The 14,787-nt window shown below is 36.4% G+C and overlaps 1 protein-coding gene across 1 annotated transcript in view; it reads right to left on the reverse strand.

Moving 5' to 3' along the window:
* Positions 1 to 669: 669 nt before the first annotated feature.
* grm5a (glutamate receptor, metabotropic 5a) overlaps positions 670 to 14,787 on the reverse strand; it is a 28,611-nt gene continuing 14,493 nt past the window's right edge. The window contains exons 5-9 of the mRNA XM_016528411.1: positions 12,474 to 12,720; positions 12,100 to 12,268; positions 9,596 to 9,722; positions 4,427 to 5,366; positions 670 to 2,470 (exon numbers count right to left, since the gene is read on the reverse strand). Coding sequence (XP_016383897.1) covers positions 1,591 to 2,470; positions 4,427 to 5,366; positions 9,596 to 9,722; positions 12,100 to 12,268; positions 12,474 to 12,720 — 2,363 coding nt within the window. The 3' untranslated portion in view covers positions 670 to 1,590. The remainder of the gene's footprint in view (positions 2,471 to 4,426; positions 5,367 to 9,595; positions 9,723 to 12,099; positions 12,269 to 12,473; positions 12,721 to 14,787) is intronic.

A 14,787-nucleotide genomic window follows, 5' to 3' on the forward strand; every position in this document is an offset into this window, starting at 1 on the left:
CAAGAAGAATATTGCACATTGATTTAATTGAAATTTTTATGAAGAAAGTTCATAAAGTTCATACAAAAATCATATCTTTAATTGGAGACTTTCATGTGGTTTATAGGCTTTGTCAATGAAAACTGTAATGCCCTGTGTGTAAGAATCATGTCCACAGTGTAATAATGGGAATTTAGTTTTTGGCTCATCTACTGTATGTATGGATTTGGAACCTGAGTGGATTAAAAAAGGAAATGATTTGCAAATGGAATTATTCTATTTTTGGAATAGGCCCTGCATTCACATATATTGCTTTATGTATAAATAACCTGTTAACTTACATAACTATTCAAATGTTTGGGGTCAGTAAGTTTTTTTTTTTTTTAGAAAGAAGTCCCTTATGCTCACCAAGGCTGCATTTATTTGATAAAAATACATTAAAACAGAAACACTGAAATATTATTACGATTTCAAAAACGCAAAAGCAAAGCTGAATTACTTCAGTCTCCAGTGTCACATGATCCTTCAAAAATCATTCTAATATGCTAATTTGATGCTTAAGAAACATTTCTTATTATATTCAATGTTGAAAACAGTTGTGCTGCTTAATATTTTTTATTTTTTGAAAAGAGTGATTATTTTCAATATCATTTTGTCACTTTTGGTCAATTTAATGTATCCTTGCTGAATAAAAGTGCTAATTTCTTTCAAAAAATCTTGCTCACCCCAAACATTTAAGTGGTAGTGTAAATAGTTGAGTTTTCCTGAATTTCCCATTAGTTCGTATAATTTTCTCAAATCCCATCTTTCAAATTAAAGTTAAAGATTTATTATTAAATACTTCAAGTAATACTGGGACATGTTCATATAAAATAAATCCAGTCATCTGAAAGACATATTATCTATATTAAAGTGTTAGATTTGTTCAATATCTAAATACACCTGCCCTTACAACCCCTTCTATTTGATTTATTATGAAAAATATAATCATAAATATTATTTTATACGAAGTTATATGAAGTGGCAGAACATGCAACCTCTAAACTAGGAAATAACAAAAATGACCAATATTTAAACAAACTACTTTGCGCTCAAAGGCTTCATTTGGTCCTACATTCAACCGTTTGCACTTCTCTTGTACATGAAGAACCGTGCAAGACGTTCAGGCATCTTGCTGACAGGCAAAAAGAGAGATAAAAAAAACATCGCCTAGAGCAGGAGTTTTGTCATTTTTCCCACCTGTGTAGATTGACGTCGTTGAAATGTTATGAAGTAGCTGTAAAGCCATGAAAACTTGCAGTACACAAACTGACCAACATCAGTAACTTCTTGCCAAGAAGGACCATAAACTTGTTAGAGCGCTCTAGTGCACAAGAGCATATCAAGTACATCCTTAATTATCTGAAAAGCAGTTTGGTGAAGTGCCTTCCCCTACGCAGATTGGGATTTTGAGGACGGGCTGGATTCCAAGCACCATAAAACGTCCTCAGCGAGTGCTTCTATATTAAGAGTTTACACTCCTTGACATTTACAGCTGGGTTTTGCAATCTAAGCAGATGCAGGATCTCAGTAGCTGCCTCTCGGTCTCCTTCCTGCGCTCCGAATAATCTCTCAGAGCGAAGAGGAGCTCTGGCTGTAGTGGCGAAGCATCAGCTGGTCATATATCGGGGAGCAGGGCTCACACAACGGCAGCTCCGAGGCTGGCGATGTGGGAGATTCGCTGATCAAGTCCACGGAGTCTCTAAACGGCGAAGGTGGTGTCAAGACGCCCAGGTCCTCAAAATCAGTGGTCCTAACCACACACGAAGAGTCGTAGGTGCTGTCAAAAAGGCTGGCGGGTGAAGCCCGGCTACTCCCACCGGCGATGATGCCCCCAGCGATGCCGACCGCGGAGCGAGGGTTGTTGTTCGCTGCGGCCACCACGTCTGCGTAGGTGGTGACGGTGGTTGGATGCGGCCTTTCTTGCGGGTGGAGATGGAAAGTAGGGGAGCAGGGTCTGGGGACCGGGGCGGTGGCGGCGTTTACGCCTGTTCCCGGCGGTGAACCGGGCAGCATCATGCTGTTGAGCTCACTGATGTTGGCCGTGAATCGACTAACTACACAGCTGATCTGATCCATGATGCACGTCTGGGACGGGGCGCCATGCTGCAGGCGCTCCGTCAGGTATGAGGGTATAGCCACCACTGGTGCACGCTCTACATCACGCTCTTCCATTTCCCGCCTCTGCATCGAAGGCCGCTGGCAAACGGTCGGCAGCGGGGAAGGGGTCCGGGGGCAGTAGGTTACAGGGGAGCGCTGGTTTTTCTGAGACCCGTCGTATGCCAGCTTCACCCCGGGGTCTGGAGGCCGATCACAGCCCTTTGAGAAGGGCTTGATAATGGCCGTCTGGTTGGCCTCTTCTTTTTTCTTAATGTGGATTGAGATCCGCTTCCACAGGTTTGGCCTGTAACTTCTCTCGTTCTGTGCCCAGGTCACTGTTTTGCCGTTGGAACTGTTGAAAGAAAACAGCAATGTGTATTTGATTAATTATACATAAATACACATGTTTAAACTCCATAAACATGTCTATTTTTCCAAATGTACAAATTATTGATAAATGTTAAACATTTTTATATAAAAAAGTTATATAAAATATATATTTTTATTAGTATTTTAATATTTAGTATTTTATAATATATTCTATATACACTATATATTTATTTATTGACACACACACACACACACAGATATATAATACTAAAACAACTTGACAGTTAATCAGTATTTTTATTTGTAATATAAGACTTTATATATATAACTAACATGTAATTTTTGTTGAAATGCTACAAAAATTTAACATAATTAACAGAGAAATGTATTTCTATATTAAAATATATTTAAATATGATATATTTATTGATTGACTTTAACATTTACCAAAACTGTATATATTTTTATATTAATTGTTAATTATGCTAAGTAACTTTATATATATTTATATATATATATAAACAAATTAGTTAACAATCACCAACATGTCTGTAAAATTTTTTTTGAGAAACTGAGCTGATATGGCTACTAATAATAATCACAGGAGATAAAGTGGAAAAAATAAGAGCAAATTGTTCATTGATTGCAAAACACCATTTAGATGCCCACATAACAACACAGTGTTTTATGTAACAATAAGAATGAATAGATGGTTTTGTGCCTCCGTGTGATGATAATTAGTTACTTGATTGTCATGGAAATGATTTTAAATAACATGCTAGCATATATCCATTGAACAACTATCTGACTTTAAAACACAGAAATTTAGACTACATTTATGGACTTTAGTATGGATTTATTCAGGCCACAGAATCACCTTTTTTAAAACAGGGAGGAGAGACCGTCCTCACAATGCTGCTACACTCTTGCTAATGTGCAACACTACAGCTTAAAGGCAAGAGAGAATAGATCCTGCTATTAGTCATTCCAATCCATCCATTCCAAGCACAATTACCACCCTCATCCAATCCTGTATAAGTCAGACAGGAACTCTCTAACTTCACTTCTCCTAATGCACCTGGGGACTCATCGACCCAAATGTGCGTAACTCCGGAGTTGCTCCAGCCAGGAATGATTCACAGGCATACAGGGTAATTGGTTGGGGCTCTTTTTTCTCTTTTGAGGGGAATACTGGCGTTTTTTTTAAGTGCTCTAAAATATGCTCAGTTGGGGAGTTGATTCATTTTCAGTCTAAACTCATTTTCATCCTCAAAAGCAAACCTTTGGCAGGCATTACTGAGAGATAAACAGATTTAATGTGAGCTTTATTTATTTATATATTTATTTTTCAGAAGCGGCTTCTTCTGCAACTGAGAGCAGTGACTGCACATCATCTTCTTATAAAGTAAAAATAAGGATTTTCAAAACTGACATGAAAAAGAATTGACATGTCATGCCTCATTATCCTTAAATGAATTCAGTGTGAATCCAATTAAACCAAAGAGTTTAAAAGAACAATAAAGAAAAAGTAAGAAAAAATATGTTTGTCAATTCCCAACCTTAGAGAGCTGAATTCTGACATTATGACCAAACATTTATTGTACAGGGTTATCATTGACTAAAACTTTGAAAAAAGCTGAAAAAAATTTATGTGAAAAAATTATAAGTATTATAATATTAATAAACAAATATTCCATAAAATGTTATATATTTATATTATATATTATACATATTAAAATATTAATAAATAAATATTAGATGAAATAAACTAACTAAAATACAAATGAATTACCCCTTAATAGTAATATTAAAAAAGAAAAACAAATAAAATTGACAAATGCACATAACAAACTAACTGAAAACGATAATTACAATTAAAGCTGAAAATATTAAAAAACTATATTAAACTGTAATAGTATATAAAAAATACTAAAATATAAATATAAATTAAATTAAAATAACACTGGCCTCATACTGACCTGACAGTGTCTGTGCCAGAGCCTCGTCGTCTGAACAGGTTAGCCAAGCTACTAGACCGGCTAGCGGCCGAGGCAGCTTTCCCATCACCCACGTGCATCCTCACAACCGTCGACGTGGTGAAAGCGCTGCGTACGTTCCTCTCAGGTTTGGCCAACATGATGTAGACTTTGGGCACAAACATGCAGCACAGCGCAGTGGTAGCGCTGAGGCTAACGGAGAAACACATGGTGATTATCTTGTAGTTTGACCCGAAATAAATTGGCACGAAAGCCAGCCAGATAATACAGGTGGTGTACATGGTGAACGCGATGTATTTGGCCTCGTTGAAATTGGCGGGGACGTTGCGGGTCTTAAAGGCGTAGAAGGTGCAGCTGAGTATGAGCAGCCCGTTGTAGCCCAACGGCGCCACCACTCCTAGCGTGGTGGTGTTGCAGATGAGGTGGACCTCGCGTATGGACGGATAGTCGTAGATCACTTGCGGAGGTTCCATGATGAAGAGCGCCACGATGATGCCCAGCTGAATCAGGATCAGGATGAAGGCGATGACCAGCTGGGCGCAGGCGCTCATGAAACGAGGTTTCTTGGTGCAGATCTTCTTCTTGCTGCCTGCAAGGATGCGAGCGATGCGGTTGGTCTTGGTGACCAGGGCCGAGTAGCTCATGGCTGGCGAGAGCCCGATTCCCAACCTCTGCAAGTAACAGTAGGCCACGTGCGGTTTGGCGATGAGGCAGAACGTACACAGGTACCCCAAACAGATGCCAGCCAGGATGATGAAACACAGCTCCCTGCTGGAGGACTTCACCACTGGTGTATCGTGGAACCTGATGAAGACTAAAGTGACGAAGATGGTGGCGAGCAGGCCGAGGCAGGCGAAGACCACCGTGGCGATTGGCTCAGGATCTCCCCACAGAAGGTACTGCACCGGGATTGGCTCACAGCCTGAGGGACATGAATTTGAGACGTTAATGTAATTAGTAGGGCTGATTTAACAGGTTAAATGGAAAAAAAAAATGCATTAAAAGTACTTTGGAAATGAAATAGGTTACAGATTACAAGCTACCCTATTTAAAATGTAATAAGTAGTGTAACTATTTCAATTACTTTATTAAAGTAACTAATTAAATTTGATTACTTTTCTAAATTTCTCACAAATGTTTTTAACTGTTAAAGGCCCGTTCACACCAAGGACGATAACGATAAAGATATAGTTCTAAAAATCGTTCTCAATATTAAAGAATAGAAGAGTCCACACCACAGCTATACAGATAAAGGCACAGAGAAACTATTTCATTGGAATCACATTCAGAACGATTTTTTTCCAGCTGATGAACGATAAAAACACTGGCACCCAATCAGAATCAATCCTGCTATAATGAGCTCCAGAATTTAAAACGGCAGACGAGTGTGCGCTGAGAATAAACAGACGATATCGCTCACTGGTGTGGACGCTAATATTGTTATAGTTATAGTTATCGTTCTTGGTGTGAACGGGACTTTAGTCGTTTGGAAACATTTAAAGCAGGCAGGGTTAACCTTACAGTAGTACTCAACACTGATTACTGTCAGACTTTCAAAATCCTTCTTCACTAGAATTAATATTATAATAATTTAATTTCAAAGCACAGCCACCACAAAATTATACTTTAGCGCCTCTTTTTACTTTGAGATTGTTCTGAGGTTAAATACAGATTGAAAAACATAACAAGAAAACTTTACATAGCTATGACAGGAAACACTGGCATCTAATAATGCCTTGAAAAAAAAGTTAATCTTAAAAAAATAAAACATATATAAACCCAAATAGGAAATAAAACAGTCATTGCATAAGTATGTGTCCTATTCTGTCCTACACTTCTGAAACATTGGTGTCTCATATTTTAAAGCAGTCAATGCAATTTGGGAAAGAAATCAATCATATCTGTATGTGTGTGAAAATATTCAGTTGTGACCCCCTTTGCAAGTAACTAATTTAATTACACATTTTTTCTCAGTAACTGTAACAGATTACAGTTACATTTGTTTTGGGTAACACTTTATTTTAAGGTGTCCTTGTTACACGTTACATGTACTTACTATTATAATAACAATTAATTATGCATAATTACATGCAAGTAACCCTAAGCCAAACCCTAATCCTAACCCTAACCATATAATAAGTACATGTCATTAATTAATATTACTCGGTACTTAAATGTATAATTACAATGTAACAAGGACACCTTAAAATGAAATGTAACATTATTTTGTAATTAAATTACAAAATTCAGTTACATGTAACTTAGTTACAGCATTATTTACAAACAAAGCCACAGCAGAACTGTTTTGTATTTCTTAAGCAACAAACAGTGGTGTTTCGATACTGAATGAGTCCATGTTTTTGAACTAATCGAGTAAGCCAATGATTCATTGACCCATTCATAAAGACAGTCACTTGCTTAGTTTGTGAATGAATCAGCCGTTTGAACAAATCAGTTGAATGAATGACTGAATGACTCACTCATAAGAAATAACCTACTGGCGGTTTAGTTTCTGATTGGGAGTATCATTTAATTTATTTTAATAATCTCATATTTCAATATTTAAAACCATTTATTATCATTATTTATGCAATGTTGAATATTGTATTTGGTCACACTTTATTGCAAGGTCCAATTCTCTATGACTTCTGCCTCAATAAATCCTAATTTGCTGCTTATTAATAATTAGTAAAGTAGTTGTTAAGTTTAGGTATTGGGTTATTAGGTATTAAGGATGTAGAATATGATCATGCAGAATATGTGCTTTATAAGTACTAATAAACAGCCAATATGTTAATAAGAGGCATGCTAATAAGCAACTGGTTAATAGTGAGAATTGGTCCCTATACTAAAGTGTTACCTTTTATTTTTGTAAAATATTTCTTTCTAAATCTACTTTGTGTAATGTCTATTCAATGCTTTTCTCATCTAACACAATAATGACTTTAAATTATCTTTTTGGGAGGAAATTCTCAATCATATTTGATGTACGATTAATTTTCAATGAATTACATTAATCATTTAATTAATTAAATTAAAATGTTTAATCACTCAACAGCCCTAGAAATAAGGCATTACTACGAGTTGCCCTGGGAACTAAAATGTTTCCACTTCAGGGGTTCTAATTATACTGCATAAAGATCTATGTGCAAAGCAAACACTAATTTAGCTAGTCGGTATAGGGCTTATGTCTATGATTATTTAGAATCACTGATGTGTGGCATTAAAATTGTACAGAGAACATCCATCATTATGCAGATAACACAGTAAAACTGGTGGCTGAATTACCGTGCAACTTTATAAACCTCAAAAAATGTGCAAAAATAAACAAAACCATCCATTCAACCAAGCCATGTATTATGCATTAGAGACTGACAAACAAGATATATTTAGCATGTGCGATTTGCATCAACAGACAGTGAATGAGGATGAAACTGAGTCTTGGTTTGGATAGCTTTTAATGAGGTTGGTCAAATGACACTGGAGGTTTGGTTTGTTTTTACAGGTCAGATTCACAAACCAGCAACACCAAAAGCTACTCTGGAAAGTGACGGTTCTGATTATCAAAGGCTTTTGTGAAAGTGCCTTTAGGGCAAGTGGGCGTACTTGGCACTCATATTTGTAATGCCCCTGGGCAGCTATTTTTAGTCATGCTCTGAAATCTCTGTAAATGTTTGTCAAAATTACACTTCTATAACATGTTTCAATCAGGAATAAAATATGATACCAGCTGCACCATAAGCTGTGCTTCTTAAGCACTAAAAACAGCATTTTTGAGGCTGGTCCAGCTAAAAAACAGGCATTGATGCTCATATTTGAGTATAAACACGAACACTTTATAGTAAGGTTCAATTCATTAACATTAGTTTGAATCAACATAATTAGTTTGAATTAAAATAATTATGAACCATGCACTCACAATGACCAACCATTTTTACAACATTTATTAGATCAGGGATTCCCAATTTTTTTTGTCAGCTGAACCCCTTCAAAATTTTCTTGAAAATATTTTGAAATACTTACAAATACTTGATATTTTAAGTAAACATTTCAGTAATGTAACAACAAATTTGCACGTTCAGTTCTCTGATGTAGGTTAATGGTCATATGACATGCAGGTAAACAATTTTCATTTATTTATTTATTGATAGAAAGTGTTTATTTTATTTTTTATTTTTTTAAATTAATTATTTAATTTTCATTTTACATTTTTATTATTTAATTAACTATTAAATTTTCATCAAACCCCCTTTTTGGAAACCAAGATTAACACAACATTAATGTTAAATTATGAATGCACTATTGTTTATTATTAATTCACGTTCATTCATTTACTAATGTTAATTTATACAATTCAGAATGTTTAAACTATTTTAGCATATGTAGAAATTAACATTCACCAAGATCAATAAATGTGTTTATTAATTACTAAAATAGCTCATTGTTATGTCATGATATCTAATGCATTAACTAATGGTAAAGTATTGGAGATTATTATGAAGTGCGACTGTTTACTCTTAAATATTAGTATTACCATATATGCACATTTGCTGAACTAGCCTGAAAAATACAGTTTTTTTTAGAGTTGAGCTTAAAAAAAAGTAATTGGATGTTTTAAAAGTAATTTTAACATTTTAATTTCTCTGTTATAGAGTCTTTGTCTTTGTACAGTGAATAAATGCTGTAAACACTAGTATAAAATCCAAAAACTACTAAATTAAAAAAGACCGGCAGGTACTCAAACTCAAAACCACCTGCTACTAAATGTCGAAAATTGGCATTAAGGCTCTTGCATGAACAGCAGAGCGGCCTTGGCTCTCAGTAATGTACTACATGCTGAGAGACTGCTGCTTCAGGGCTTACGCTTGACAGCAATTCTGGAACATTCTGATGGGGACCCCCGCCAAGTCTAAATCTCAGTTTTTGGCATTAAGTTGCCATGGTCCAGATTCTCAAATAATGCTCTAAGAGATAAATGGGTCTCCAGTGGTATTCTGTGACCCAGATACTTATATCACACACTGCTGTACGAGATGATAAGCTTATGTGGCTGGTCTTAGAAGTTTAGAATCATGGGTAAACGTTGGCTTTGACTTCTGGATGAACTACAAGAAGAACTACATTTTGGTCTGAAGGTGGATGTAGATTCACCTGTGAGGTCATCTGTAGGCCAGGATCCAAGCTCGCACATACGACAGGTGTATTCATCAAACACAAACTCGTTTTCTTTACACGGAGTGCAGGTCCAGCAGCAGCTCACCTCACCCTTACGGATAACCTGAGGTGGTCAGAACAGAGAGGTCAAGTTATGTAAGTTATAGAGTCCTGTGAAGAAAATACTTGCTCTCAAAGCCGCCACCACAATGCCAAAGTGTTGTGGGTGGTTGCAGTGCACTGCTATGCGGTTGCTACAGTGTTCTAAGTGGTTTTTAGTGCATTGCTATGTGGTTACTAAGGTGTTTTGAGTGGTTGCCATGTGGTTGCTAAGGTGTTGTGGGTGCTTAAAGTTCTACCTCCAAGTTTATATGATAATCTGCTCTCTAAATATATGGTTTAGGCTCCTGTATCAGTATAAGTCAATGGAATATATATATATATATATATATTTTTTTTTTTAAAGAAAGTATTTTTTTAAAGAAAGTAATATTCAGGAAGGATGCATTAAATTGATCAAATGTGATAGTAAAGTCATTTATACTGTTACTAAAGATTTACATTTTTTAAATAAATGCTGTTCTTTTGAACCTTCTATTCATCAAAAAATCCTGAAAAATGTATCATTGTTTCCACAAAAATATTAAGCAGCACAACTGTTTTCAACTTTGGTAATAATAAGAAATGCATATTAGAAAAGCATATTAGAATGATTTCTGAAGGATCATGTGACACTGAAGACTGGAGTAATGATGCTGAAAATTCAGCTTTGCATCAAGGAATAAATTACATTTTAAAATATAATAAATTATAAAATAGTTATTAGAATTTGTACAAATATTTCACAATATTACTGTTTTTTTATCTTATTTTTGATCAAATAAATGCAGCCTCGGTGAGCATAAAAGACGCCTTTCATAAACATGAAAAAATCTTACCAGTCCCAAACTTTTGAATGGTAGTGTATAATAAATAAGCACATATACACTTAAATAAAACACATTTCATATAAAAACACATATGTGACCCTGGACCACAAAACCAGTCTTAAGTGTAAATTTTTCAAAATTGAAATTTATACATAATATGAAAGTTTCCATTGATGTTTGGTTTGTTAGGATAGGACAATATTTGGCCGAGATACAACTATTTTAAAATCTGGAATCTGAGGGTGCAAAATACAAAAATCGAAATACTGAGAAAATCGCCTTTAAAGTTGTCCAAATGAAGTTCTTAGCAATGCATATTACTAATCAAAAATTAAGTTTTGATATATTTACGGTAGGAAATTTACAAAATATCTTCATGGAACATGATCTTTACTTAAAGGCAGAGTAAGCGATTTCTGGTAGCCAATGTTGATATTTGAAATCACCAAAACAAACACGCCCCTACCCCAAAAGGGTTTTGCCCCTATTTTGATAGCTCCGCCCCACATATACGTACGCAACCCAGGCAACGATTAGTTCTGTGAAACAAAGCAAAACCAATGTTACACCGTGTCTACGGACGTGAGCGGCGCGGCGCAACAAATCCCCGACAGAAAACTGCTGCCGGGTTCTATTTATGACGTGCTGACACAAAATTTCAAATGGTTTTCAACAGTCGTTTGATCGCGTCCAGTGTAGGCAGACTTTAGCTGTTATAGACACGGTGTTACTCACCTATTGAGAAGAAACAAAGCAACCTCGGCGTCCGATCACAGGCCTCCGCTCCTTGAGTTCTCTCCAGCGCTGGAAAGCTGATCCGATATTTACACGGGTCCTACTTCTTGCCTTATCATTCCGCAGACGTTTTCCTCTTTTGTTTTTTATCCGCCATCTCTATCTCTCTGTCGCTAGGCTCGGCTAATGTCCGTCCAAACTCAACACTTAAAGGCAGAATAAGGGATTTCTGGTAGCCAATGTTGATATTTGAAATCACCAAAACAAACACGCCCCTACCCCAAAAGGGTCTTGCCCCTATTTTGATAGCTCCGCCCCACATATACGTACGCAACCCAGGCAACGATTAGTTCTGTGAAACAAAGCAAAACCAATGTTACACCGTGTCTCGGCGTCCGATCGCAGGCCTCCGCTCCTTGAGTTCTCTCCAGCTCTGGAAAGCTGATCCGATATTTACACGGGTCCTACTTCTTGCCTTATCGTTCCGCAGACGTTTTCCTCTTTTGTTTTTTATCCGCCATCTCTATCTTACTGTCGCTCGGCTCGGCTAATGTCCGTCCCATGCACTGAAAGCTCTCTCCTCCACATCACGAGTAGACACGCCCCTTATTGCTGATTGGCTACAAGTTTGTTTTGCTATTCGGCCCGAATCAGTTTTCTAAAGTGTTTTTGAAAAATCACATACCCTGCCTTTAATATCCTAATGATTTTTGCATAAAAGAAAAATCGATAATTTTGACCCATACAATGTTTTTTTGGCTACTGCTAAAAATATACCCCAGCGACTTAAGACTGGTTTTGTGGTCCAGGGTCACATATACACTGACACATTTTCACCTTTATCTGAGCTTTTTCACAGGGATCACTGCACACTGATCTGATGATGGCACTGCTATTGGCCCAAATCTCCTCGTCATCCATCTTCAGCCCACTGTTGTCCCAGCTGCCCACATGGATGTAGCTATAGTCCTCCTCACTCATCTGTTTAAAGTTCATGATTTCATACCTGGAAAAACACACATAAAAGCACTTTGGACGTGAAACGGTTAACCCAGCATCATTCATGTTTTGCTCATAAAGCCACTTAGTCTGAAGGAAGGTATTTTTGAAAATCACAATGACATCAACAAGACATTGTTTTCATTCTCTTTGAAATGAGTTTAGAAGCACATTCTTACTTGTGTTTGGAGTAGAATATGAACAATTCCTACCTCCCCGGGGAGTCTCCGTTCTCATCAAACAGCACCACTTCTCCCGAGACGCCAGTGAAGTTTGTCCTCATGAGGAATTCTAAGAGTTTACCTCCATCAATCGGCCGCATGGCTTCACACAGACCTGCGTAGCCGGGACACAGAGACTTCTGCATGGCGTGCAGGCCGTAAGCCATAGAGTAGATGGCATTGATCACAAAGCCCATCTTCGTGTCCTGAGCGTACTGGTGTCGGAGCAACTCTTTCTCTACGAGATGGTGTAGTGAAAACAAACAACAGAACAAACAATATATTGAGTTCTAAAGACACTTTTTGTAATATCTATTCAGTGCTTTCATCTGCCACATTATATTTTTGTTGATTGATATTCATTATTAGATAGATTAATAAAAGGACGGATGGACAAGTAGATGAAGCAGTGGAAGGACAAATGGAAGTATAATGGATGAAAAGATTGACAGATAGATGATGTATATATGAATGAATAGATGAAATTATGGAATGAAAGACGGATGGATGGATGAAAAACAGACAAAGTACTGGAAGGATGGATGGATGAATAGATGAAGTAGTGGAAGGACAAATGGATGGATGGTGGGAGGGAAGTATGGATGACTGGATGGGTGGTGATGAAAGATGAATGAATAGATGAATTGATGGAATGAAATATTTGGATGTATGGATGAATGGATGGATAGATAGTGGAAAGACAAATGGATGTATAATGGATGAAACGATTGACAGATAGATGGATGGATGATGAATAGATGAATGAATAGATGAATTGATGGAATGAAAGCTTGATGTATATATATTTGGATGTATGGATTGATAGATGAAATAGTGGAAGGACAAATGTATGTATAGATGGATGAATATATTGACATTAATATATGGATGATGTATACATGAATGAATAGAAGAAATAAGGTAATGAAAGATTGATGGATGGATGAAAAAGAGACAAAGTATTGGAAGGACAAATGGATGTAAAGATGAACAGATCCACAGATTGATGAATGGGTGATATATGGATGAATGAATAAATTAATTGATGAAATTATGGATTGATGGATAGTTGGATTAATGGTTGGATAGATGGATGAATAAGTAAATAAAATAGTGGAAGGTTAGATGATTGAATGAATGAATGAATGAATGAATGAACAGTTGAATGAATAGTTGAGCTGATAGGTGGATGGACAGATGAATGGAGATGGACACACAGATAAACAGATGTATAGATTAATGAATGGATAGATGGACAGACAAAATGATGGACATATACAGGGGTTAAAGCAAAAAAAAATCTTTTGACTGAAAATTTTTCCTCAGCCAAACCCCATTCCACAGCCATACCTGTCACACACCCAGATTAAGAGCAGTTTTTTCTTCTTGTAATTAGGAGCGCTTGTCCTCCTAATTTAAAAAATGTAGGAGCACCTTCTGATCAATAATAAAAAATTCTGTAAAAAATTAGCCTTCCTAATATGAGGTGACATTGACTCAAAGTGATTTTAGGGGCATTTTCTTTTTAGCTTTGTAATGGCATTTTTCTAATTTTATTAAATGTATGCAGTGCTTCCTAGGGTTTTTTTTCCAGCTGTGGTGGCAGGACTCTCATGGACCACGCCCCCTCCCCTCCCCACCAAAGAATCATGTGCACTCAGAATTTAATTTATTTTAACTAAAAAAGACAAGTAAATAGTAAATAATAAAATAAGAACAAATAAATTAATGACAATCAATAGCACAAACAAAAACAAAAACAAGATACAAATTAAATTAACAGTACTTTAATTTTTTCAGTTAGGTCTAACTATAATCTATTCAACTGTAAAATAACACTAGATAGTCTTCACTGTATAATGAAAGGCAGCAGGAGGTTTATTTAGGCTGCTGTCTCTTTAAGACCTCATGCACGGATCTAATATACTGTTACACATGGCTCTACCTGTTTTTATAGTCTATGGGCTCTATGCTTACTTTTCTTTTTAGAAGCGCTTGTCCTCCTAATTTAAAACATTTAGGAGCATGATCAATAATAAAAAATTCTGATCAAAAATGATCCTTCCTAATACGAGGTGACATTTATTCATTCAACTGATTCGTTCAAACTGCTGATTCATTCAGGAATGAAGCATGCGACTGTCTTTATGAATGGGTAATCATGAATCACTGACTCAAAAACGCACTTTCATTGAATGAATGAAACTCAGCTGTGTTTGCTTTTAGAGATGCGCAGCGGCTGAGCTTTTACTATATTTGGAACTATTTTCGTTGAAGAAATAGAGCAAAATCAGGCAGTACTTGT

This window comes from Sinocyclocheilus rhinocerous, unplaced genomic scaffold (assembly GCF_001515625.1).
Source record: "Sinocyclocheilus rhinocerous isolate Xijiao unplaced genomic scaffold, SAMN03320098_v1.1 scaffold603, whole genome shotgun sequence".
NCBI classification, from domain to species: Eukaryota; Metazoa; Chordata; class Actinopteri; order Cypriniformes; family Cyprinidae; genus Sinocyclocheilus; species Sinocyclocheilus rhinocerous.